The sequence below is a fragment of the Scatophagus argus genome, chromosome 3 (assembly GCF_020382885.2).
Source record: "Scatophagus argus isolate fScaArg1 chromosome 3, fScaArg1.pri, whole genome shotgun sequence".
NCBI lineage: Eukaryota > Metazoa > Chordata > Actinopteri > Scatophagidae > Scatophagus > Scatophagus argus.
In genome coordinates this window covers 3,246,566-3,270,641 of record NC_058495.1, presented here as the reverse complement: position 1 = coordinate 3,270,641, position 24,076 = coordinate 3,246,566, and the positions used below count along the sequence as shown (strand labels likewise).

At 39.3% G+C, this 24,076-nt stretch overlaps 1 protein-coding gene across 1 annotated transcript; it reads right to left on the bottom strand.

Annotated features, from left to right (window-relative positions):
- Positions 1-614: 614 nt before the first annotated feature.
- hdac11 (histone deacetylase 11) lies at positions 615-24,076 on the bottom strand. Its single transcript, XM_046381640.1, has 11 exons — positions 23,856-24,076; positions 23,379-23,438; positions 23,118-23,266; positions 21,374-21,474; positions 20,340-20,456; positions 16,945-16,987; positions 14,609-14,685; positions 13,216-13,278; positions 8,547-8,643; positions 7,303-7,481; positions 615-5,624 (listed from the first exon to the last, which is right to left on the bottom strand). The coding sequence occupies exons 2-11, from the start codon at positions 23,411-23,413 to the stop codon at positions 5,382-5,384; spliced, it is 1,104 nt and encodes a 367-aa protein (XP_046237596.1). The 5' UTR covers positions 23,414-23,438; positions 23,856-24,076; the 3' UTR covers positions 615-5,381.

Below are 24,076 nucleotides of genomic sequence, written 5' to 3'. Positions count from 1 at the left end.
GAACTTAACCTAAGAAGACAGAAACAATCTTTGGAAAAAATTAATTTCATGTGCACTTTGAGTTTTTAGTTTGGTCAAAGTGCCCTCTGTTAACATGGAGGGGTTTATAGTTATGAAGATGTTTTGGTTTCACTTTTGGGAAGCTCTCATATCAGCCATGTTTATATACTTGCACGGGGACAAAGGGATATTTAATTTACATTAAATATAATCTCTTAATTCTAAGAGATAGCACCACCCAATTTCAATATGAGGACATGCAGTATGTCCTCAGACCAAATGAAAACAGTTGTGTGGTTGAGCGCTTGTGTAATTTCAAAAGTTTGATTGATGCTCCTATAGGCTAGGTAAGAAAATGGCCTAAAACTGTAGCTACAGGATGAACCAGGAAAACTAAATGACATAAGGCATTTAACTTGCTTTATTACTGAGCCACAATACCTGCGAGATCTTTATTACCTACAAAGGCCAAGCATTACTCAGTGGAAAATGAGGTGAAATGTTGAACTGAACTACACGGGAACATTACATTACAGCACTATTACCTAGAGTTTTCCAAACATTTTTTATGTATGGATAACACAAACAAAAGACAAAAAAAGCAAAGCAAACCAGACCTTTTGGTTGTTATTTATTCAATATCTTTATGAGTGCATAGTAGTATTTTTCAGTGTCAGAACAAACCACAAACACCCCCAAAAACATACAGTACAACTTTATAGTATTCGTTGTTATTTTTGGCACGCAACATTCAATCAGCTCAAACAACTAAAATGTTGACCGACAGAAAGGAGTTGATGAGCTGGAATCTGGGATTGCATCGAGTAGGAAAGAGGGCTGTTTACAATAATTGATATGTTCTAAGTCCTAATTAAAGGTAGACTGTATTAAACCTTTCAGCCGCATTCAAAAGCAGCACACCAGATCAAAGGCTTTAGCTAATTAACACTGACACTGCTAATATGGGCTGCCTTTCACAGTTTCATCATCAATGTGTCCAAACGGCTTCCTGGATAAGCACCGATACACTGCTTTTCATGCGGTTCAAAGATAGATTTTAATTCTTTACATGATCATGAGTCTGTATTCTAGTCCTACTTTGGCAGCTTTTTTTTAATAGTAGAGTGAAGCCAGAGCAGTGGAAGATAATGAATGTGAAACCATTACGGCACACCTGCCAGCTACCACTTCAGGTCCATTCAGCTACAAAACATATCTAATGCAATGGATAGCTCAAACAAGATTCATGCCAGCTTGGACATCTTCCGGGTCAACAAGGTCTGCGTTAGGTGTTGAGAGACCAGGGCAACCTGATGAGAAATGGACTACTGGAACAAGATATTCATGGTCTAAAGCAGAGAGGATACATGCAGAGGCCCTGGGATATATGGATGCTCTGAATACCAACATCTACGCTAACAAAGTAGCTACGCTAGAAGCTTCTAGCACAGTGTTTCAACATCTGTAAACAGCAACTGCTATAACAGCTATTAGACTGATGAGGTACAACAACAATGCCATGGCAAGGGGAGTCAGGACGACAGGTCTGGGGGGAGACATCATCATCCCCACACTCTAAGATGGGTACCAAGCCCCAATAGCGGCGACAGAGTCCCTGAACAAAAGGGCATTGACCTGAGAATGAAGATCAAGACAATGCTGGACACCTCGCACCCCTGTGGTTGATTACCATGGCTAAGTCACAGAGTAACTTCTGAAAGTATGCGAGAAGATGTGAATGCAGCACTAGAGACTATCCCTACTAAGTTGATAACTGAGACTAATGAGCTGATGTACAACACAGCAACAGCAAAACCTAGAGATGGCTGGTTACCACTTGTAACTGCAAGAAACAAAGAGCATTATGCCCCATCAAAGAGGAGACTGGAGGCCCAAGATCAAGACAAAAATGGTGCCTAGCAGAACAAAGGAACCAGCTGCTGATGGATGGGACTCACCATTCGCTTACCCAACGAGGGACAGTTCTCATCAGGAACAATTCCATCCAACTACCCGCCAATAACCTGTCTCTGCACAACATGGAAGCTCCTGTCAGGCACTGGAGCACCTAAGATAAGTAGGCACGTGAAGTGGGGTTGTGGAAGACAACTCTAGAGATCAACTCAAAGCCGACTGCCCAAGTTATAATCAAGTGCGGCACATACCAAGGCGATGTGCTATCCATGCTGCTGTTCTGCATAGGCCTGAACCCCTTCAACCAGATCATCACAAAGAGCGGTTGTGGATACCAGTTCTGAAATGGAGCAACCATCACCTCCTCTACATGGATACCATCAAACTGTATGCCAAGAGTGAGAAAGGCATTGACTTGCTGATCCACATAAAAGAGAGAGAAGAGTGAGGAAAGTACTGACAAATCAGCAGAATGGTAAGAACAAGGTCTGGCCATCAACACATACCCCCTCAGAGGTGCACTGCTAAGTGAAAACCTCAGGCTACAGAAACTTGGCAATGATGCTAAGGAGGAGGAGGATGAACCTTCATGGAGAGACAAGCCCCTGCACAGCACATACCACTGACAGATAGAAGAAGTGGCTGATATCAAAAATCTTACCAATGGCTGGAAAAGGCTGGATTGAAGGACAGCACAGAAGCGCTAATAATGGCAGCACAAGAACAGACACTCAGTACAAGATCACACCAGACAGGACCGCAGGTGCACGCTGTGCAAAGATGCCCCTGAGACAATTCAGCACATAACAGCAGGATGTAAGATGCAGGGAGGAACAGCATACACGGAACTCTATAACCAAGTGGCTGGCATAGTATACAAGAACATCTGCACTGAGTACGAGCTGGGAGTACCAAAGTCAGAATGAAAGACATGTTCTAAGGTGGTTGAGAATGACCAAGCTAAGATCCTATGGGATTTCCAGGTACAGACTGACAAAATAGTGATGGAGAACCCACCGGACATTGTAGTGGTTGACAAACCACTGAAGAAGACAGTGGCGAGAGACGTAGCGATTTCAAGTGACAGCAACATCAAGAAGAAGGAACACGAGAAACTCAAAAAATACCAAAGGCTGAAAGAAAAGCTAGAAAAGATGCGGCAAGTAAAAGCAACAGTGGTGCCAGTGGTAATCGGACTACCGGGGGCTGTGACCCCTAAACTGGAAGAGTGGCTCCAACAGATTCCAGGTACAACATCAGTAGTCTCTATCCAGAAGAGTGCAGTCCTAGGAACAGCTTAGAAGACACTACGCAGAACCCATACCTCTGCTAATCTGGAGCTATGTTTTAGCATGATAATCAGACTCAGTTGCCATTTTGTTTCACTTCATTCATTCAGCCTGACATGGGGTTCATGCTAACTAATTCCTGTTTTGTCTGAACCAAGAGTGATGTCAGTCACTTCCGTAAGTTGACTACCAACTGTCTACACAGCTGCACCGATCTCAGCCATCTACATAGCTATGTAGGAGGTGAATGGTTTCTTCAACAAGGAGAAAATATTTGTTAGCAGATCGATGTGAATCACTGAATATACCAGAGATGTAAGAAGTGTAGGTTTGTTTCTTGCTCCGTAGAACTTTTCTGTAGCAATGTCACCATGTTTCCAGATAACAGCAACTGATTTGGTAAGTACAATATCATTATTTGACCAGAATAATCCTTTAATGATTATTTTCAAACAGTAAATTTCATTTGAAACCATCAACATGCAAAGAAACCTTCTGAAGCTTAATATTAGCATGAAATATGATTTGAATATGATTCAGATATGAGTAAAGAAACGAGGCACTAATAATTCAGTTTGCCTCAAACTTTCAAAATGTTGCAGGCATAAATTCAAACTAAAATTGCTTATTTGATATTATGAATACAGAAAGAAGCACAGACACACACCTTTTAAGAGCTCAATATTGGATGGAGACTCTTTCGGAAGCTGTTCCATGTTTCAGCTGCTGCATTCATCAAACTGACGAAGCATTAATTTAAAAATCCGCTTTGTCTCCTATTACAGAACTACTGTATGTGTAAACATCATTAGATGAGCTCTGTCTGTCTGACAAACCAATCAGAAGTAAAACTCATGAAAAGCTCTGCTGTACATGCCTGCTCATTAATCATGGAACACTTCAGTTTTTGGACTTTGCAGAACACAGGAACACACTACAACAAGAATCGATTTTCAGAAATTTGGGAATGTTTCTGAACTTTCCTCCACCAGACACCAGTTAAAGTGCTCACAGTCACATGTTTTCGTCTTTGTTCACACAGAAGAGACAAAACACTTCAGTGCCCACAGTAAAAACATACAGGGCTCCCAGTAAACATTAATGACAGAGAGTGAGTGGATTTAAATCCTTAAGTAAAAAAAAAAACAAAACTCCCATCACAAGCTGAACTTGATTAATGAAACATCATTAACTATGTAATGATTACAGTGGTTATCTAGAGAAAAACACAAATTTATGTTAAAAACTGTAAAACACAAAAGTGATTAGCGGGCCCACATGGAATCTGTGCCCACAGAGTTCTGAAGACACCTCTGCAGATTTTAAACAAGTAGACTTTCTGCCTGTAAAACCAAGAGGTAACTCAAATTCAGTGTTCAGAAGTCAGTTCTACTAAAATTTTTGCCTGCTTGAAGTGATTCTAAGTTTTTAAAAAAATGCTTTGCGTGTGTTTATTTTGGTTCACAAACAATCTTTATCGATCTTAAATGAATATATCCATTCAGCTAAGTTCAGCAGATTTTCACTCTAGATTGCTGTTGAAAACTGAAGACAGAACATGGAAAAACAAAACAGGCAGATTCCATTTGGGCTTGCTAATGAAAAATGAAGACTTCTGTAAAAAGGTTAAACCTCACCATTAGATTACGTTTGATAGTTAGAGTTTTTATGTGAAATTATCTTGTGTTAACCATAAGCTGTGATGGAGGATTTTTAAAATATTTCCCATGTATCTGTAAGAACATCAAACCTCTTTATCATTTAATGAACTATTAATACATCTTCCACAAATGACATAATTACATTTCCTGAGATGAAAGAATACCTTTGTAAAATGCTGCCCCAAACATACTCAACTCTCTATCCGATGAAAAATTAAACAACTCTTTTTGTAGCATGTGAGAGTTTATGAATTCAGCTGTAGTCAGAGAGCGCCATTATCCCAGTACGACTTTTCTCTTTGATTCCCTTTGAGCTACTGCAAACTTACACATAAAAATGTAAAAATTCACCTCAGCTCTTTTTTTGTTGTTGTTTTATATGTGCAAACAAGCATTGGGTAACCCCCAGTCATAACTTTGCGAGTGGCAGCAGTAATCTTCAGTTACTTGAGTGCCTTTAAATGTCACAGCTGTAGATGACACACCTGTCGCTGTTAAACCCCAGGATGAATGCATCTCAGACAGCAGTGAATTTTGATCCAACAGATCCGGAGCTGCACATCATGCTGGTTACCAGTGATGATGACCCCTCGCCCTCCAGAGCCTCTGCTCCAATTAGACCCTGCTGGTGCAAGTTGAGGATGGAGTCAGCGATGATGCGGGCTGTTTTCTTCTGGTATCCCCCAGATGTCACCATGAGTATGGGGATGCCCCGTCGCCTCGCAGCCCTGAACACGATCTCATCTCTTTTTACGATGCCCTGGCAGAGAAAGATGAGAGGACAGGTGGTCTGTAAGTCGTCTATCCACAGCCACAGAGAGCATCAGCAAGGCTGCTGGTTCTATCTACCCTCCCTTCATCAGCTGAGAAGGAAAGGGAGGCCTGACTGTTCCCATATCTCACCACTTTACTGTGAAGTACCAAGCCTCTCGGCGTGACACACATGGAAAGAAAGAAACACATATGCCTGTTTGGCTCAGGATTGAGAGAGGGAACAGCTTGTGTCAAAAACCTCATTGATTATGGAGTAATTTGTGGAACCAGGAGTGATTTGAAACATTATTAGGCAAGACAGAGACACATGTACAACTAGAATTCTAAATAACAATTATTAAAGCTGCTCTACCCAAGATCTTTATCAATTTCAGGCTACCAACGTAAATCCCAAATTAGCTCTGCAACACACAAGAGTATACCATCCCCACTAATGCATTCTGCAGATTCACTTTATTTGCTCCAATTATTTGCTGGAATTTGCAGGATCACTGCCAGGAAATCTCTGCACACGGGAAGTAATAAATCCAAATTTGGTTCATGTGGATCAGCTCTCACTGTGATCTCAAATTTCCTCACAAATTAGCTACCGTACATGAAGTGCTCACATGACCAGTTCAGGCTGCTTCATTACAGCCCTGGTGATACAGAATTTTAACTTTCAGTTACCTTTCAAGAGTCTAAAGAGGGATGTAAACTGATCTTTACACGTGTTCCACTTTCACTTTTCAACACCCTATTAATCAGCACACAGACTGGTAACATAAACAAAAATTTGAATTAGATATTGGATTGGGATGGCACGGTGGTGCAGTGGTTAGCACTGTCGCCTCAGAGCAAGAGGGTTCCAGGTTCGAATCCCGGTCTGGGTCCTTCTATGTGGAGTTTGCATGTTCTCCCTGTGCCTGCGTGGGTTTTCTCCGGGTACTCCGGCTTCCTCCCACAATACCAAAAACATGCACATTAGGTTAATTGGCTACTCTAAATTGCCCCTAGGTGTGAGTGTGAGAGTGTGTGGTTGTCTGTCTTTGTGTGTTGGCCCTGCAATTGACTGGCGACCAGTCCAGGGTGAATTCACTAATACACTGTGATTTCCTACAGCTCTGATGTGGGTCTGACTTGGTTCTTCTACATGGCACCTGCCACTGAATTGAGGTATTGAAATATTTAGGGCCATTCAGCTCTTCCATAATTTCATCTTCTTCTTATTACAAAGTTTATAATGTTCAGGGTTTGGTGGCATTGTCAGAAATGTGTGAATTCAGTTATATATTTATTAGCATAGTTAAAGGTGGTGGATTATATTATACAGATGAGAGATGTGTATAGTTTTTGTTCTCCCTACTTGCATACATGAGAGAGACAGTATACTGAAAACTATGATTAGAAATAATAAAATGCAATCCTGAGCAATACATCACTCTGACCCAGTAAAACATAACCGAATTAACATCCCTGTCAGAGTTTCAAAAAACCCTAAACTTTATTGGTATCATGAAAAGAGAATGGCTGTACTTGACTGAATTAGATTTGTACTGGTGTCACTGAAGCCACTGAGTGTACCCAGCAATTCAACACCATGCTGATGATTTGAAACTCTACTACGAAATTTAAAAGGTGTCACGGTGTCAAGGTCACGGTGCCTGACAGAGGAGGTACAACACCTGTGGTGATATGGAGAGTCCTCCGAGGGGGTCCCCATCCAGGATGTCTGTCCCTGCGTTGTAGACGATGATGTCAGGTCGCACCTCGTTCAGAGCTCCGTCAGAGTGAAGTTCGACCTTCTGAAGGTACTCTGAGTCTTCAGTGCCCCAGTCCAGCTCCACCTTCCTCTTTATGGCTCCTGGAGAAACAGAGACATGGATGGTGAGGAACACAACATAGCTACCATCAATGAACCAATCAATATAAAACAGTAAGAGTAAGTCCATAAGAGGCTAGTACTTGCTGCAATATTTCAACCAAGAGGAATTCTTTCAACAAAAACAACAAAATGAATTTCTGATAACTGGACTCTTCTGAGGAAGGTAATAGTGTTTCTGTAGAACACTCAGATATGTAAATCTGCAGCAGTACTTTAATTAATTAGTATGTACATTTTCAATAACTAATGCAAATAATGAAAAAGGTTAATTAGGAGACCTTTATGTTTGAAAATCCAATAAGAATTAAGCTGCAAAACCAGGCAATAGCACGTGAAACAAGATTTGTTCGTAGTCAGGCCCTGCACGTTTTTCAAGAAGACTTGAAAGGAAAAAAAGTGTCCCAAAGTTGTAAGTTTTGGTCTTTGAAGGAACAAGGAAATGACTGTCTTGGAGGGAAAATATGAGGCAGAATGGGACTGTGTGGTTTTTATCTTAAGCAAGCCAGAATGTACATTTATTTCATTTTCTTCAGGGGAAGAGACAATTACAAAATGTCTTAAATTGAATTAATTGCAGAGAAGAAGATAGCTGGAGGACAGGGAAGAATTTTAAAAGGCAGGACTGTGATATTTTGTCCGCAGAGTATTGTTAGAAATGGGGTTAAATGGTAACATGTGTTCTCTGTCAGATCAGCTTTAATGTACTGACAGATTCATTTGTGTAAAAGCCATGATTAAAGTGTTGCATGGACTGCTGCGTGACAGATTTCCCAGTGAGTGCTAACAGAGTGAGTGGCAGTGCAGAGGGAAATCACAGCATAATTAAAATGTCATTGACTGACATTTAGGGGCGGGAACCAGAGGAGGCAGGCCCCTTCACTCTGACCCCAACCTTCAACCACGCATTAGGAGAACCATATCAGGGCACCACATTTAAGTATGTGAGAAAACCACAACTGGAAGAACCTTTCTAAAAAAATTACACCTTCAAAATTTCTATTAATTGAAAGGTTTGATAAGAAAACTGATTGTGCTTTTACTCACTTTTGGCATATGTGTCCCCAGGATAGATATAGCGATTGTACATATCCATGATGAACACTCTCCTGTCGTCCAGGAAGTCACGCTCGTGCCCGTTTCCCTATAACAAAGCAAATTTAGTTGAAAAAATAAAAGCACTTTGATGCTGCTTTTAAAAAAGAAATCATCTAACACTGACAAACTGAATCCAGTAATTGGTTTTTCACCCTTGATGATGCCTCATTCATGTGCAGTACAAAGCAGGTGATAACTCACAGCGTTTTGACAGTCCACTACATCACCTGACTGTGCCAAGGTCCACACAGGTGTCACTCAGACCCATTTGTTTAGCTGAGACACGCTGTGCTGACTGACAGCAGTGGATCATGAGTAAATAGGCTTGTCGTCCGTAGACATTAAATGTTAAAATACTTTTAAAAAGTCACAGCTACTCCATCACTTCTCATTGCCTGTCCTCCATTTGTCACAGAAAGTGTCCGGCTGCTGTCAGTAGGAGATTAGGCATTGTGCCAAGTCTAGTATTACTGGATGAAAAGGAGGATGTATGGGACAATTAGATGTCAGCTGAACAACGTGCCCAAGTGACTGTATAATCCATTGTTGAATGTTATGGAAAAGGTGGTTGCTTGTTGCTAAAGTGAGGCCTGACGGTTCTTCTACACATGAAGTAACCATTAAGTCATGCAAGATATTAGCCCAGATATTAAAATAAGAATTAAGGATTATTAATTAGAACCTCATCTATTCAGTCTGGCTTTTATGTAGTGTCTCAGGATATCACTGTCATAGTATCGATGGTCTAATTATCACAACATTTTGCTGTTGGTCATTACAATTTGCTATATTTTACGTTATTTTTATTTTAACACATGAAAACTATGAATTTTTATGTGTACTCCCCTCATTTTATTATATTTTCACATTACATATATGTTGCTTATGTTGTCTTGTGTCTCCATAGGCTTTTTAACTGATTTGTTCTGCCAAACTTGTAAAGCACCTTGAATGGCATTTGAATTGTGTGAAAGGCACTCTATAAATAAAGTCTGTGTGACTGCTTAATAACATTATGTATGTGGTCTGATGTATTCTGGATGTTAGAACCTCAAAGTCCTGCCTGCCAAAGATTTTATTTACCATGTTATGGCTCACAGACCTTCATCAGGTAAAATTAATGAATTGAAAGACTTTCTAGATTGAAACTTGCTCTCCCTCACTGAACAGTACAACAAAGCAACCATAAACTGGCCATGGTTCTGCAGGTAGACCAGCTAATGTTAGCATAGCAAGTAGTTAGCATACCAGAGTAGCTACAGCTAGACCGACAAGGAGCCTGGTTCACTGTTCCAGCTGTGTCTCTGTTTGGCTGGTAAAAAGCTGCTTTTTATTTGTATTGTATTTGTATTTACAAATTGTTGCTGGTATTGTTGCCATCAGAATGCTCTATAGTAAAAGTGTTACATTGGTACATCTCTAGTCTATGTAAATGGTATACACCACAGTGAGTTTTGGATTGGGTTCTAATCGCAGTGTACAGCTAAAGAGATGAACTCCTGCAGTGAAGGCTCATGGAAGCTTTCTTGAGATAATGACTAATTCAACATGTAAATGAATGATCTGCTCTGCCTCTAACAGACAGCCCAAGACTGTAAATCAGCTCATATGCTGCCTGAGCTTCTGCTGCCTGCAGTCTTATTAATCTTCTCCTCTCCTCCACATACTGTACAATGAAAGATTACTGTTTCGCTGCCATTTGTTAGTGTCAGCCAAAAGACTTCACTGCTGGCTTAAAAAAGGCCATTCCTTCAGGTCTTTAAAACAGATATCCTCCCTTACATCTGTATTAAATATTAGAACCATCTGTCACTACTTAACAAAACACAATCAAAACAGAAGGCTTTCTTTTTCATCTCTACGGAGCAGAAAGAATTGTGTTTGCAGCCAATGCCCATTAACCAAGAACTGCTACGGAGCAATAGTCAACAGGTACGGTCTCTTCAAAATTCTATACATTTTATACATTTAATATCAATGTTAACTCAGTGCTAGTAAGACTTAACTGATGTATATAGATTTTGTATATATTTTAGTGTATGTTACATATGCATTTTAATTGCTAGGAAAGACCATACCATAAGCACACTCTACTGTACTTTTCTATACTGTCATATGTATAGTTTTACTTAAGTATATAATCTAAGTACTTCTTCCATCACTGAAAGTATTGAATGTAATTGTCCACGACTGTCGCAGTCTTTGTGACATAATTAAAAATACCTGGTAACAACTGCAGTGTAGAATAAAGGATCTTATCTTGTCATTCCCATGTCTGATAGGCCATCAAACTGATGGATTTAATTATCATTGCAACCTTCCAAAATCAGATTTCATCATCTCACTGTGCCTAAAACAACACGCTATGAACAGTGCAGCTCAGTGTTGTTTTCAGTAACAGCACAGAAGTACCCCAAATCTCCCATAGGTGATCAGCTGGGTTGAGACTGAGTGACTGCAAGGGCCCATGAATGTGATTCACGTCATTTACATACTTACAGACTATTCAGTAAGCCTTTGTGCCCCCTGTGGATCTATCTGCAATTGTTATGTTTCTATCTTTATCTTAATTTGTCATCCATATTTAAACAAAGTGGACCAAAAAGCAAAACGAAACACACAACAATCTTCCTCTGGGTGCCTTATCTGTCACACACATGTACACATACACACACAATTCACACTGAAGACACAGCTCATAACAGACAACTAGGAATATGGCTTCACAGCAGGGCTCCAGTCAAGCTTGTTCTAAACTAAACATAAAATTGATCATTACTGTTTTTGCTGCTGACAAGGTGAATGAGCAACACAGCTGTCTGGGCCATAATCTCAATTTATATGAGAACAAGAACATTTTAAGTGTCATGTTGTCAGGGTTGTAATTAGGATTTCACTGCATATCCCCAATATTTCTCTCTGCCCAATTATCGGCTGAGAGGGGCACTTCAGGCCAATCTCTGTGGCTTCATGCAGATTTGCTCTTTGTTATTCTTCATGAATTATTTATTCAGTATCTGTATCGATCCCCTTCTTGTGTCAGGAGGTAAAGGTGCATAATTGCCAATGAATCATAGCTCAAAATGAATAAAGCTCTGCTCCTGGAATATAGCCAGAAACAGAACCTTAGGACATCATCAGTGTTAACACAGTTCTCAGGGTTAGTTGGTTGTCATTGTGTTAAAGAACAAGACATAGAAAGAAATATGATAATCACACTTCCAAATATGTTGAGTCATTGTTCTCTATCTGACCTTATACACGAGACATGTAGCAACAGAAAGTATACACTTTATATTACAAACATAGTGAGTGAGAGATGATGACACAGTGTAGGTCTACGCTGGTTCTAACTTCTGCACCACAATGCGTGTTTTAATGAGAGTTCTTTGAAGGATATATTATTACAGGAATCTGTTTGGTTCAGCTGATGATCAGAGAGAGATTCCTGTGTCCTGCTTGAACTGGCACGGCAAGTGTGTATGGAAAGTGGGTTCACCTACGTTTGTACAAATTCCCCAACCAAGGCAGGTATATCTGCCTTATTCTGACCAACACACAATCATCTCTCGGTGTTGAAGTCCCACAGGCCTACCCTCATCCATCCTTTTGAATCCCATTTGAACAGCTTGTCGCTCAGCACAAAAAGGCTTTCTCACAATTCACAAGTGGGTGAACCTTTCCTGTGCTCAGCTTGCCTCTCATCTTTGATATGGGCTATCAACCTTCAGCATAGCTCTACATAAACTCTTACTTTTGAGCTGCTGAGAAAGTCAAGGGCATAGACCTGACCTTCCTTGTCAATACAGAAAGAAAACAGTACGAATAACTTAATTCAAGTCAGAGAAGTGACAGTTCCTTAACTAAGCTGGGAGCTACAAGGTTGATACATGGTTTTGTACATGCTGTTGAGATTGAATCCAACATAGCTCAAATTTCTCTCCATCAAGATTTTCAACTCTGTTAAGAAGACCGACTTAATTTTTGAAGCCCTCCTTCTGACTTCGCATTTGATTTATCCTTGGTACACTGAGGAATTTTACAAGACATTTTTTATTTTCACAGTAATTTTAGGTAACGATCACCTTGGTCAGTATTAAGTGTTGTAGATTAGTAAGGTGAAACTATAAATCGTTGCACACTGAATGATTTTGTGGCTGCTCAGCTGATTAAGTTCAGTAAATCTTATTTTAAACAACCACAAATCTACAGGCTGTAAAAAAAAAATGATTTTCTAAATTGTATTTTTTGTACCACTGTTTTTGAAGAAGTTACCAATACTCTTACTCTATAAAGGCACATCAGGACAAAGTGTTTAAAAAAAAAAATCTAATTATATTTCAAATACACACTTCACCGGGTCAACAAGCCCAAACATACAAGTAGCTGACATTACTGCAATTCACCCTGTGATAGTCCAGTATTACACCCAGTATTACTCAGCTGTGTGGAGATGTTCTGAGACACATCCACAGAATATGACACTAAGGGCCAATTTGGCCCACAGGGAGCCTAATTGATTAGTGTGGTGGTAAAAAGAGGGGTTATCTTGTTATAAATGTCAGCTCCTAAGCAGCGATGCACATGGACATGGACAGAGGTAATGGTATTGGCTCACCTGATGAGCATCTAGATCGATGATGGTTGCCTTGGAGATACCTTCCACTCTTTCAAACAGAAACTGAGAAAAGAAAGGGAAAATGTCTCTGTGACAATGACACATTCACAGTTCAGATTCTCACTAAGGAAAGTAAAACTTATCATTATGAGATGAACTTACATTTGATCTGAAGTACATAAATATTCACAATAAACTGGTTAAGCTTATACTCACGTTTTAGTCAGAAGCAGCTGAATGTCTGTTTCTTACTTGTATTCACGTTACAGCTTTGTGTAAACATTTTACTTGTTTCTTGATCAATTCTCACTGTCTCTATATACTCAGATTTGTATGGCATGATGGTGCACCTTCATAAGCTGCAAGGTAGTGAAGATTAATTCAGAAAGCTTTAAATCAAGACTATGTAACACTTGCTGAACAATGGCCACTGTGGCCACAAATGGCAGCTGGAGGCTGAGTGACACCAAACTCTCAGTAACAGCGCTGGACTGCAAGATAATTCTGCCATAGTGGCCACAACCAGAATTGCAGGTCACAACTAAACAACTAAAAAACAGCTTAAAAACACCAAAAAGCAACAATTAATACATGTTATAATAAAATGCATCAAAGAATAATAATACAAATGCTATACTGTCTGCCACAGGATTTGTCCAGGAGAAATGAGGGCTCAAGTTACAGCACAAAGAAAGCACATTTGCCATAGTACAACCACCCCAAACAGGAAGTCTGTGGAAACTTGGCACTGCAAAAGAAAAGGAAGGCCAAGGCCAAGAGGGAGAGTGGAGAAGCTTTCACTCCATATACAGAGTTTTGGTGATGTGCTGAAGTCTGTATTGAGATCAGGGTAACCATGTTGCTACGCTACCGGCAGAAAATGCTAGCAGCTGTTAAACAAGCCAGGAGCTACAAGGATGTCGGACACAAAAGTAATAAAGACTTGTTTGTTCCTGGCTGCCAGAATTAGCCATCTGCTTGTCTTTGTGCCAGCAGCACCAACAATAATATCACTTGGAAACGATGTGTTTGTTTTAAAATAAACTCAAAGTCAGTAGTATCGTTTCATTTTTAAACTAGACTCAGTCATTATCACACAGCTACACATCGGACACTGTAACTAACAAAAGTTACTTAAAAAGTAATAAATAGCACATTCGTTGGGACTAACTAGTGGCAGATTAATACATAACTAAACAGGATTTATTGTGGATTGAACAGGGCATGTTTTCTTATGAATGAATATTTCCATTGATAAGAGGAAGTCTGTGTTACTTCTACCGTTACATAGTCTCACTTTAAATTCCGTAAGACCTCGGACTGAATATGAATAGGTTTCTCTACCTGTGACATGTGACATCTACATGTGTTTGGCACACAACATCAGTCTTACCTTGATGGCCAGAGTTATGTCAGCGTAAGCACAAAAGCCCCCTCCCTTGTCGCTGGAACAGTGATGGAAGCCTCCTCCTGGGAAACAGAAAATCCACTGGCTCAATATTGGGGCCATTAGACAAGTCGAGCAGGTCACCAGACATCTGAGAAGTCTATTATTCTAAATGAACATAACTGACACTTTAAAATAGGCTGTTATTGAGTTTATTGAGGCTTAAAAAAATTGCTGCTGTTCCTCTGTGGTACAACAATGGGTGTATTGACACCAGAATGGGACTGTTCAATTGCTCCTAGAATGCCTGAACAGCTCTAATGTAAAGGGATGGAGAGAGACTGTGAGGAGTCCTTTTTTAAAAAATTGGTATGATACCCATTCATTCCAGTTAAGAGTTAAAATCTACTCTGCCCTGCTATGCTCATGTTCGTTAAACTAAAGTGTAGAGTAGCATATTAAAAAAGGCAACAGGTGAAATATGATTATCATTTGTTGCCTGGCTTCTAAAAAACAAATGTTTATGAAGCCTCATTGTTAAGACAAACAATATGCAGCTATCCAGCGCAACTGAATAGCCTTTATATCGTTATTATAATCCAGTTCATTCATGCACACAAATCTTTTCCCCTGATGCATCAACAGAAGGCGTGAAGTAGCTGAGCAAGCAGCAGGTACAAAGTAAAAGTCTGATGCAGCTTTATTTGTTCCCTGCTTGGAACAAACTGAAGGGGAGGAAAAATATGTAAAAGACGGCCCTCCTACTCAGACAGCCCTGTTACTGATGGCAGCAAATAAAGATCATGAATTTAAAGAACATTTTATGATTAGTATGATTAGTGGACAACCTTTTAATACAAATAGTTTTTGTATCAGCTGTATACTGGGGAACACTGACTGATATCTGGCCTGGTAAATCACACTGGCAATCTGCTCCCCTGCAAATGCATAGAGAGAAACTGCATACTCATATAGGGTGAATATCAGAACACAAGTGGGAAACTGAATGTCACGCCGTCTGGATCTGGATGATGCGTCACACTTAAAAATCCAAGGTGAACAGTTTTGTCATTAATGCAAATCCACAACATTTAATTGACAAAGTAATACCCCTCCCCCTCCCCTCACCCTCCCTTTCCATGCATGGGAGAGATCCTATGGTGTCAGCATAAAAACATAGAGCTACTTTTCAGATTGTCCATTCTGGGCTATCGTAGAAACATGGTAATAAAACAGAGTGGAATCACTCCAGCTGTAGATATAAAGGGCTCATTCAAGGTAGGAAAACCACAACGATTCTTACATCCAAGTGATTATACACTAATGTAAACATAATGATGAATATCATATTCCATTTCTAGCAATAGATCCCTCTGAATCCTACTAAACCCTGTCTCAGCACAACATTCATTTCCAAAATATGCAATAATGAGAAAAAAAAATTAAGAAATGAAAGGTAATGTTGCCTGGATGACACTTTTTATGTTCAACAGGAAACATTTATATTGAATGCATCACCATATTTATATTGAATGTTCACAGCCAACAAAAGTGCTTATACCTTTTGGATTGGGAAAACATTATGGCACTGAATGCATGCAGCAGTTACATTTGACAAAATAGTGCAGTAGTAAGCCCATATAATAAAGATGCACCCACCGACCGGCCATGGACCAGAACAGGCTGGTTTCCCGTGTGCTCTGTCCCGTATCTGCGACTCCAAGCCGAAATGGCTTTTAGGCATGTGTCACACATTGCACACATACTGGCAAAGGCAATAAAATCACAGCCACACGCTAACATGCATGAATGTTCTTCAATGTGAGTGAAGAATACACAAAGCTCACAATTTCTAATCCATGTAAGGCCTAAGAAAACATTGGAGGACTACCACAAAAACATTCGGAGCAACAGACCTATTTGGACACTTTCCGTTGGTCAATTTATAAGCATACTGCAAAATGATATAAGTAACTGATATTTGTTTTGTTCTATAAATCTGTTGCACCTGCTTCTGTTTGGTAAAGTACGTCAGATGAAGTTGGGTGTACAGCTCATTTTCAGCTATTATTTTATTATGAAAGTAAATTTTGCATTGAAGAAAAGTAGATTTTTGTTTGTATATGCTGTTAATTATGGTTCTTATAAAGAAAATTAGAACTGGCAAAAATCAGTATCGGCAGGTCACACTTTGAAAAAATTGGAATCGGCCAAGACAAATGCAGTGGGTGCAACTCTACTACATAAGAGAACTTTGTAGGGAGACAAGGCTGGACAGTGATCGCTCACTCTCAAACACTGGAGTTATGGGTTATGAGCATCTTTACTACAAACTCACTTACCTACATTTATAGCCCATCCTCGGTCAACAGCCAGTTTTCCTGCCTGTGGAGACCAAAATAGAGAAAAAAATGAATATGACTGGACCTGTGTGATGCAAAATTACCTTCTCCAAATAAATTAGAAAATGTAGCTTTCTGTTTGCTATGTTTATTGAAGAACACAAAACCAGTTTTGAAATATGTATGCAAATACTGCTTTTCAGTACCGTCTACAGATCTTCTAGCACGTTTATCACAACTTCCGGAGCATACATACATAGCCTTTAAATTTACATACAGACAACAAGAAGCATTGCATAATTCCTCCTAGAGGTCTTTCAGTCTTTCTGTCCAGGAGCTACTGTGTTAAAAGGAAATGCGGAGACATTTTTTCATTTCCATTCCATTTTTCCTTTGGTGGTTTGACCCTTAGCCTGTAAACCTCTTCCTCCACCCTGCCGAAGATACACAGCGGTGTATAATTAAAAGGTTTTCAAATAACAGCCAGCGTGACCATTTGTGTCCATTGAATTCTGTGCAAGTGTCCTGGGGCCAAAAAACTGAATAGCTCAGTGTGTACTCTAGATCTCCATGGAGAGTATAATAAATTCTGAAAGAAATAAACTGATTTTATTACTTTCAAAGAGTGAGATAAAAAGATCAATATCACTATCATGTCTTTGTGTTCTAGCGCTTTGTGAAATGTTTAGTCATACTTCACTTCACTACTTCATTTTTAGACACATGGAGCCCAATTTAGGTACTGCGCTGGAGTTAACATATTTTCATTTTTAGCTTAGTCAAGTAACTGTTTCAGCAGTAGTGTCATTTTAATGGTAGTATTTGTAGGTACAACACACACAACAGCCTGATCAAACTGTCTGGCACAATTTGAGAAAAAATAAAAAAGGTTTCTGGTCTTTTCAGTTGGTAAGCAGTGACCTGGCTGTACTTTCTATTGATACTGATATCTAACTGCATTATCCTAACTGAATTTGTTAAATATTTCGACTAATGTTGACTAAAATGCAATGGCTTTTGCTGACTAAAACTGAGCTAAGACATTTTGAGTGACTAAAGCTAATAAGCATTTCTGACTAAAGACTCACACTAAATCTAACTAAAACAGCTGCCAAATGAACACTAGTTTGCATGACACTTACAGGCACAACTCGTGTTCACTGACCTCATCTTGCACTGCTGCACTGGGATGACAAATAAACCTTTTATTAAGAAACAATGCCATCCTGGAATTCTCTCTCAAATCGCAAATTCTCATTTTGACATTTATGTCCCAGTATTGGTCAAACAAACAGAAACATTTTGTAAATACAACAAGACTGCTTTGGAATTGGTGATACACTAGGGTTTCCTATGTTACTGTGAACAGAGCTAATATGTTCTCATTTCATGCTTGAAAAGGAAGCAATCCAAAGTGCTAAGTTCATTTCAATGTGGTTACTGTAGTGTTTATCTTTAGGATAGCACTATATTGAAACAGATTGTTTTGCTTTTCCTCAAGGAATTCTGTTAAAGCCCTACTATCTTTTAAATGTGCTTGGAGCATATTTCATGAGAAAAGAGATATGATTGTCTCACATGTTGATCAGCCTAATTCTGATGTGCATGGCTACGCATGAGGAAGTGGTTATTCAGGACTGGTGGCTCTACCGGCTCATCCTCTTAAGAAACCAATAAGGGCTTATCTAGTACACTTCACAAATAAAGGACATTCTTAGGACTGTAGTTATAGAACCTTCAAACTGCTAGATTGTTGTCAAAGACTGATAGCCAAAATACATTCTGATAAATCACCAACATACTGTATGCCTTTTTCACTAAGAAGAATACTGATATGTGTACAGTGGCAGCTGCTTCTTTCAAAGGCAGGTCGAGATTTCTCTTTGCATGAAAAAGGGGATTTCTCTGTTATGAATTTCTGGAAATCTGCGCATGGAATGCCTGAGGGGAAAAGATATGAGCTTGGGAGATTGTGTGTAAATGCCAATATGGCTCCCTGATGGATGAGTAATAACACACATTAGCATGTATGCACACATACCATGGCTTTAACACTCTGCTCTGTCTGCAGAAAACAAGCACAAAGAGTACCAGCCGTATTTTATTACAGCCCCGTAATTGCATCTGCATGACTCTATTAAACATACAAAGTGCCTTTGCATAATACTGATCAGCTTACTGTATGCACACAGAAGGCTGAAGCCATCAGCTTCCTGTTTATTTTTTATTCCTTATCCTTCCTTTTTGCATAACAAGACCTCTCATGCTCCACTGAAAAAATGGAAGCTTCACAAAGAAGATAAGCTTAATCAAGAGTTTTAATGACAAGGAAATTTACTAATTATTTCTTAGTGATATAGTTCATCTCCAAATATTTCATAAATTAAAAGCGGTTTCTCTAGATGCCCTTATGTAGTTTTGGGTAAATGATCACATTTGTGATGCTGGGTGGTTGTTGAGGCTGCATGTGTGTTCTGCAGTGCATCTGCAGGATGGTATTATTTGACAAACAGAGACAGTAGTGGATCACATCATTATCTGATAGTGGTACATCCTCTTGCTAATATTATATCTATTTTTTCCTCTGATGCTTATAGTTTGTGATAGAAGGAAGAGGGGGAAAATATGTTAATTTTATTGGCAGGGGTGTAAAGAGAACTAGAATATTATACTCAAGTAAAAGTGCTGTGACAAAAAATGTACGCCAGTCCACAAATCCACAAAATGTGTAGCTTCATTACAATTAAAGACATGACCATGACTAAATAAAACGAGCTACAGACACTACTTAAAGGTGCAAATAATATAAAGTAATAAAATAATTGCTACTGTGCTGCAAAGAGTGCTGCACAGTTTTGCACACCACATAACACATGCACACATACACCCAAGGCTACGTTACTAAGTAATGCATTGGGTGTACTCACCTATCTCAGTGTCAGTCTGTGAGCTTTGTGTACCATTAGGTCTGCCAGTTTGCTCTTGGTTCAGCATCTTTGCACATTAAAACTAGCCCATCAACCAGTCAACTCAGTTTATCTCTAAAATTTTTCAAACATTCTGTGCTGAAAGATGCTCTGCTGTCACACCATGACAGAAAGAGTCAGGAAGAGACCTCACAAACCTCACTTAAGCTATCAGCTCATAACTACAGTATCGAATGTAAAAATCGCCACTGCATGATCCACCATGAGCATTTCAGCCTTCAGTATTTTTCCAAATTAAACATGACAAAATGCCTTATTTAACTAAGCACGTTACTGGTACAATGCTAACCTTAACCCATAATGAAGTTATCTTTAATTTTAGTACATTCACTGTTAAACTCTGTAAAGGATGTAACTTGAAATGTAGCGAAGTTCAATACTTAGGAAACAATGCTCTCATTTACATACCATTATTGTTCCTCCAGTTTGTGTCCGCAAAGGTCTCAACACCTTCCGCTGCACCAGGAAATTTGGCAGAAACAGGAGAGGTGGGATTTCTGTGATTGTTGCCACCACCAGAGACCACTAAAGAGAAAAGTGAATACAATTAGGCCCAGTATATAAAGACCTTTTTCTATGCTGTGATTCTGTCACCTCTGAAGCAAACAAAACCACAGAAGGACCTCAGTTGACTGAAAAAATGCATTATGTTTCAATAACTGCCTACTGGGGTTTGGACATGAAGGTGAAGAAAAGCTGACTAAAGAAAGACATAATAATGCTGCCAGTGGACTCAGGCTTGAGCCTTGACTCTCACATGAAAACTTGACAGCACAGAATAATGCAAATTCAAAGCACAGTGCTGAGGTAACTCTCCTGAGCCCTCAAAGATGTGGCTCTGTATACAATAAAGGGGAGAGACAATAAATGCAGTGTCTTTCAACATGATGGAACAAGTTTCACCTTTCCTGCAGCAGTCATTTATGAGAGATTTACAAGTTCATCTCACTAATTCATATCACTGACTGTATGAAATGACCACAAACAACGGAACTGCAGCCTCTCACTGCACTCTGGAAGGAAAACCAAGTCGTAACCAAATCCTGAGGCCAATACATTAAAAGTACAAAAACTCAACACCTTGTACTCGGATCTTCTGGATATGCTGATTGATTTGAATGAGGACTATTTCCTCTATGGGATATTCCACAGCATTTTCATGAAAACTCTCTTCTTTGGCATTACAAAATGAGAGGAAAAATATCAAAAAATATCACCCTGTTGAATCACGTAAAATGTGATCACACAATGACATTTGATTTTAATAACAAATCGATTTGAAATCATGATGTATCCCTCAGCTCCTCAGCATTATTAAGTGGAGCATGTAAAACACTAAGGAGACGCAGAAGGAAAAATGTGAAGAGATGAAAAACTGTCAAGAATATGCCATGCTGTCATAATGACAGAAGATTTTAAAGGTTGGCAGTGTTTAAAGTGACCTTTAATCTGTTGAGGTAGCGTTTGGTATGAACCACCAGCAGATCCTCTTCAGTAGCTTCACAGGCTTCCACAATGTCATCATCAGTGATGAACTTCTCCTCTGAAACAAACGCACTGTGTGCATCATTGCAAGTCAAAACACAATTAAATGTAATGTAAAAACGTAAAACGTAAATAAAAATATTATACAATGATTCACAAACAAACTGTGTTTTACAACAACACAAACAGTTTTACAAAGCGCTCCTGAGCCCATAACATCTTTTATACAATCATGTGCTCGACTTTTGTTGCCCCCGTCCCGTCAGGTTTTAAATGCGTTGCTGGCATCAAATTCAGAATAAGCACATATTTCGTTACGTTTGTAATTAATAAGGAACTGCAGTACAGAAATGACAAGGATATGTCTGATAAGTATAAATGGTACAGAAAATGGATGGATGGGTGGATGGATGGATGTCAGATAAGTGAGATTTCATTACATATTTTATCCACCAGAGGACACTGACAAGTACTGTAAAATGTTGTGCAAAGAACTTCACTAAACTAATAAAAATGAGCGAATGTTAAAATATATTGATATCAGTATCAGTTTCAAAGATCAAGCCTTATTTCAGCTTTAGCTCCAAGCATAACATGGAAGCAAACTTCAGAATTGCAGTTAGAGCTACGTGGTAGACCAACACTCCCCATGCTGTATTCATATGTATATATGTAAATGCAAATTCCTTTACTGAAGTATTGTGTAATATTGTGTAGTAATCTCAAGCTATCAGAACATCAGCGCAAAAACTCTGAAATACAATATAACCATACGGATAAATGTGGGCGACATGAATTAAAGTTCTTATCATGCTATTTAAAAGACCTCAATAAACACGCCAATATGTCAATTTTGATACTCTAAGTGAGTAGTTGCAGATACTTGCAGTAAAAATGATGATTCTTGCAAGAGACTTGGTCAACCCTGAAATTTCCCAGGTGCAATACAGTGGTCTGCACCCAGCATATTGCGTTTGCTAATCTGCGACATGGTTTTTAACTTTACTGTATAATTAAACACAGTAAACACAACCATTATAACTACATCAATACTCTAAAATGTACCCTTTTTTTAACTAATATTAACAGCTCCATTTCAGGACTGTTTTGTTTTCTTGGGCCACTCAAATACACAAAGGTTGTTAAAAATATTTAAATCAGTCTCTAAATTTGAATGTAACACAGAGGGCTCATTAAAATATATTACACAAGTTCCTTTGCACAATTTTCTAACTATGCTGGTTAAATCTGCAATATCATCCACTTTTTATCCAATTATTGCAAGAGTTCATTTTTCCTTTCTCAGCAGAGGCTCAGTACCTTATTTGCACTCTTAACTCCTGTAAGTTTTGTAAATTCATGAAGCTGTGTATGGCGCTTTGTAGCAAAAACACGGTGCAATTTGACAAGAACTTCGTGTGAAGTCATGCCACTTATCCAGCAACTGTTTTCCCTTGGCCTTGAGACCTGAGCTGGGCCTCATCTACTGCACCTGCTCAGAGTCCCAGAGGGAGTTTTCTCTAATTATCTGCGCTTTATTGCTCTCCCTTTCCCCTCTCCAGCTTCTACATCTCACCTCTCCACTCTCTCCTCTTTGTTCTCCATCTCATTTTGTCTCTCTGAACCACTCTGAATGATTCCATATACATCAGCTCGGAGAGATGTCCTCGCCATGTACCGCTCTGTTTCTCGTCTGCTTACCTTTCAAAAAGTGAATGACTTTCCCCCACTTCCCAGCATCAAATGGATGGAGCTTTTCAAGGCCCATGAAGGTGATATTGTAGTCTGGGTGGTACACAATGGGCACACATTTTCGAGGGATGCTGCTGTACAATGCAGTGCGGTGAGAGCTGAAAGAAAAAGTCAAAAAGGTGTTGAATGCAACAGTGCTGCTTTCCATTTACATGATTTCCCCAGTGGGCTAATAAGCACTACTGGAATTGTCATGTTTGTGCTGCTCACCTCCTTTTCCCTTCATTATCTTCTTTGTGGGACATGTTTTTCAGGCATTTCTTCTTTCATCTGAGGACAACAATAAAGATTACCAACTATCAATGAAATTTTTTCATTTTTAACTTTAAATATTTACAGTGACTCTCAAAACATAATTATGATAATGATTTAATTTAGCTACTTAAGAGTGTAGAAATGACTTTTCTTCCACATTAGAACACAAGCAAGCACAGGGATGACAAACATGAATCAAAACAGTGTAATTCTCGCGCATGCGCACTGTCAGGTACATATTTCCAAAGACGCAACGGCATAAGGAAATGTGTCAGACACACACAGACGGCCTCCAACACGGTTATTCCTGCCCTTAATGAATTTGACACAGCTCGTTTAGCATTGAAGACAAAGGAGTTACTACAATTACTGTATGAAACAGCCTGGAACTGTTTTAGCGGACAGAAACTAGCGACAACCGATGTGACTCACCTGCTACTATATGTGGAACAACGCTGGTCACCGAACAGCTGCTGGAAACAAGTAGTGATTGGAGACTGTCAGTGTATGTCCTTCTGGACGGAAGTTACTTTGGGTTATTTACTCAGAAGCTTGCTAACTGAATTAAAACGTCTCTACTTGTCAGTGTTTCTTTGACAGTATCTATTCCCTCTTGCTCCACCGGTACGTATAATACGTACGTAGAATGCGAG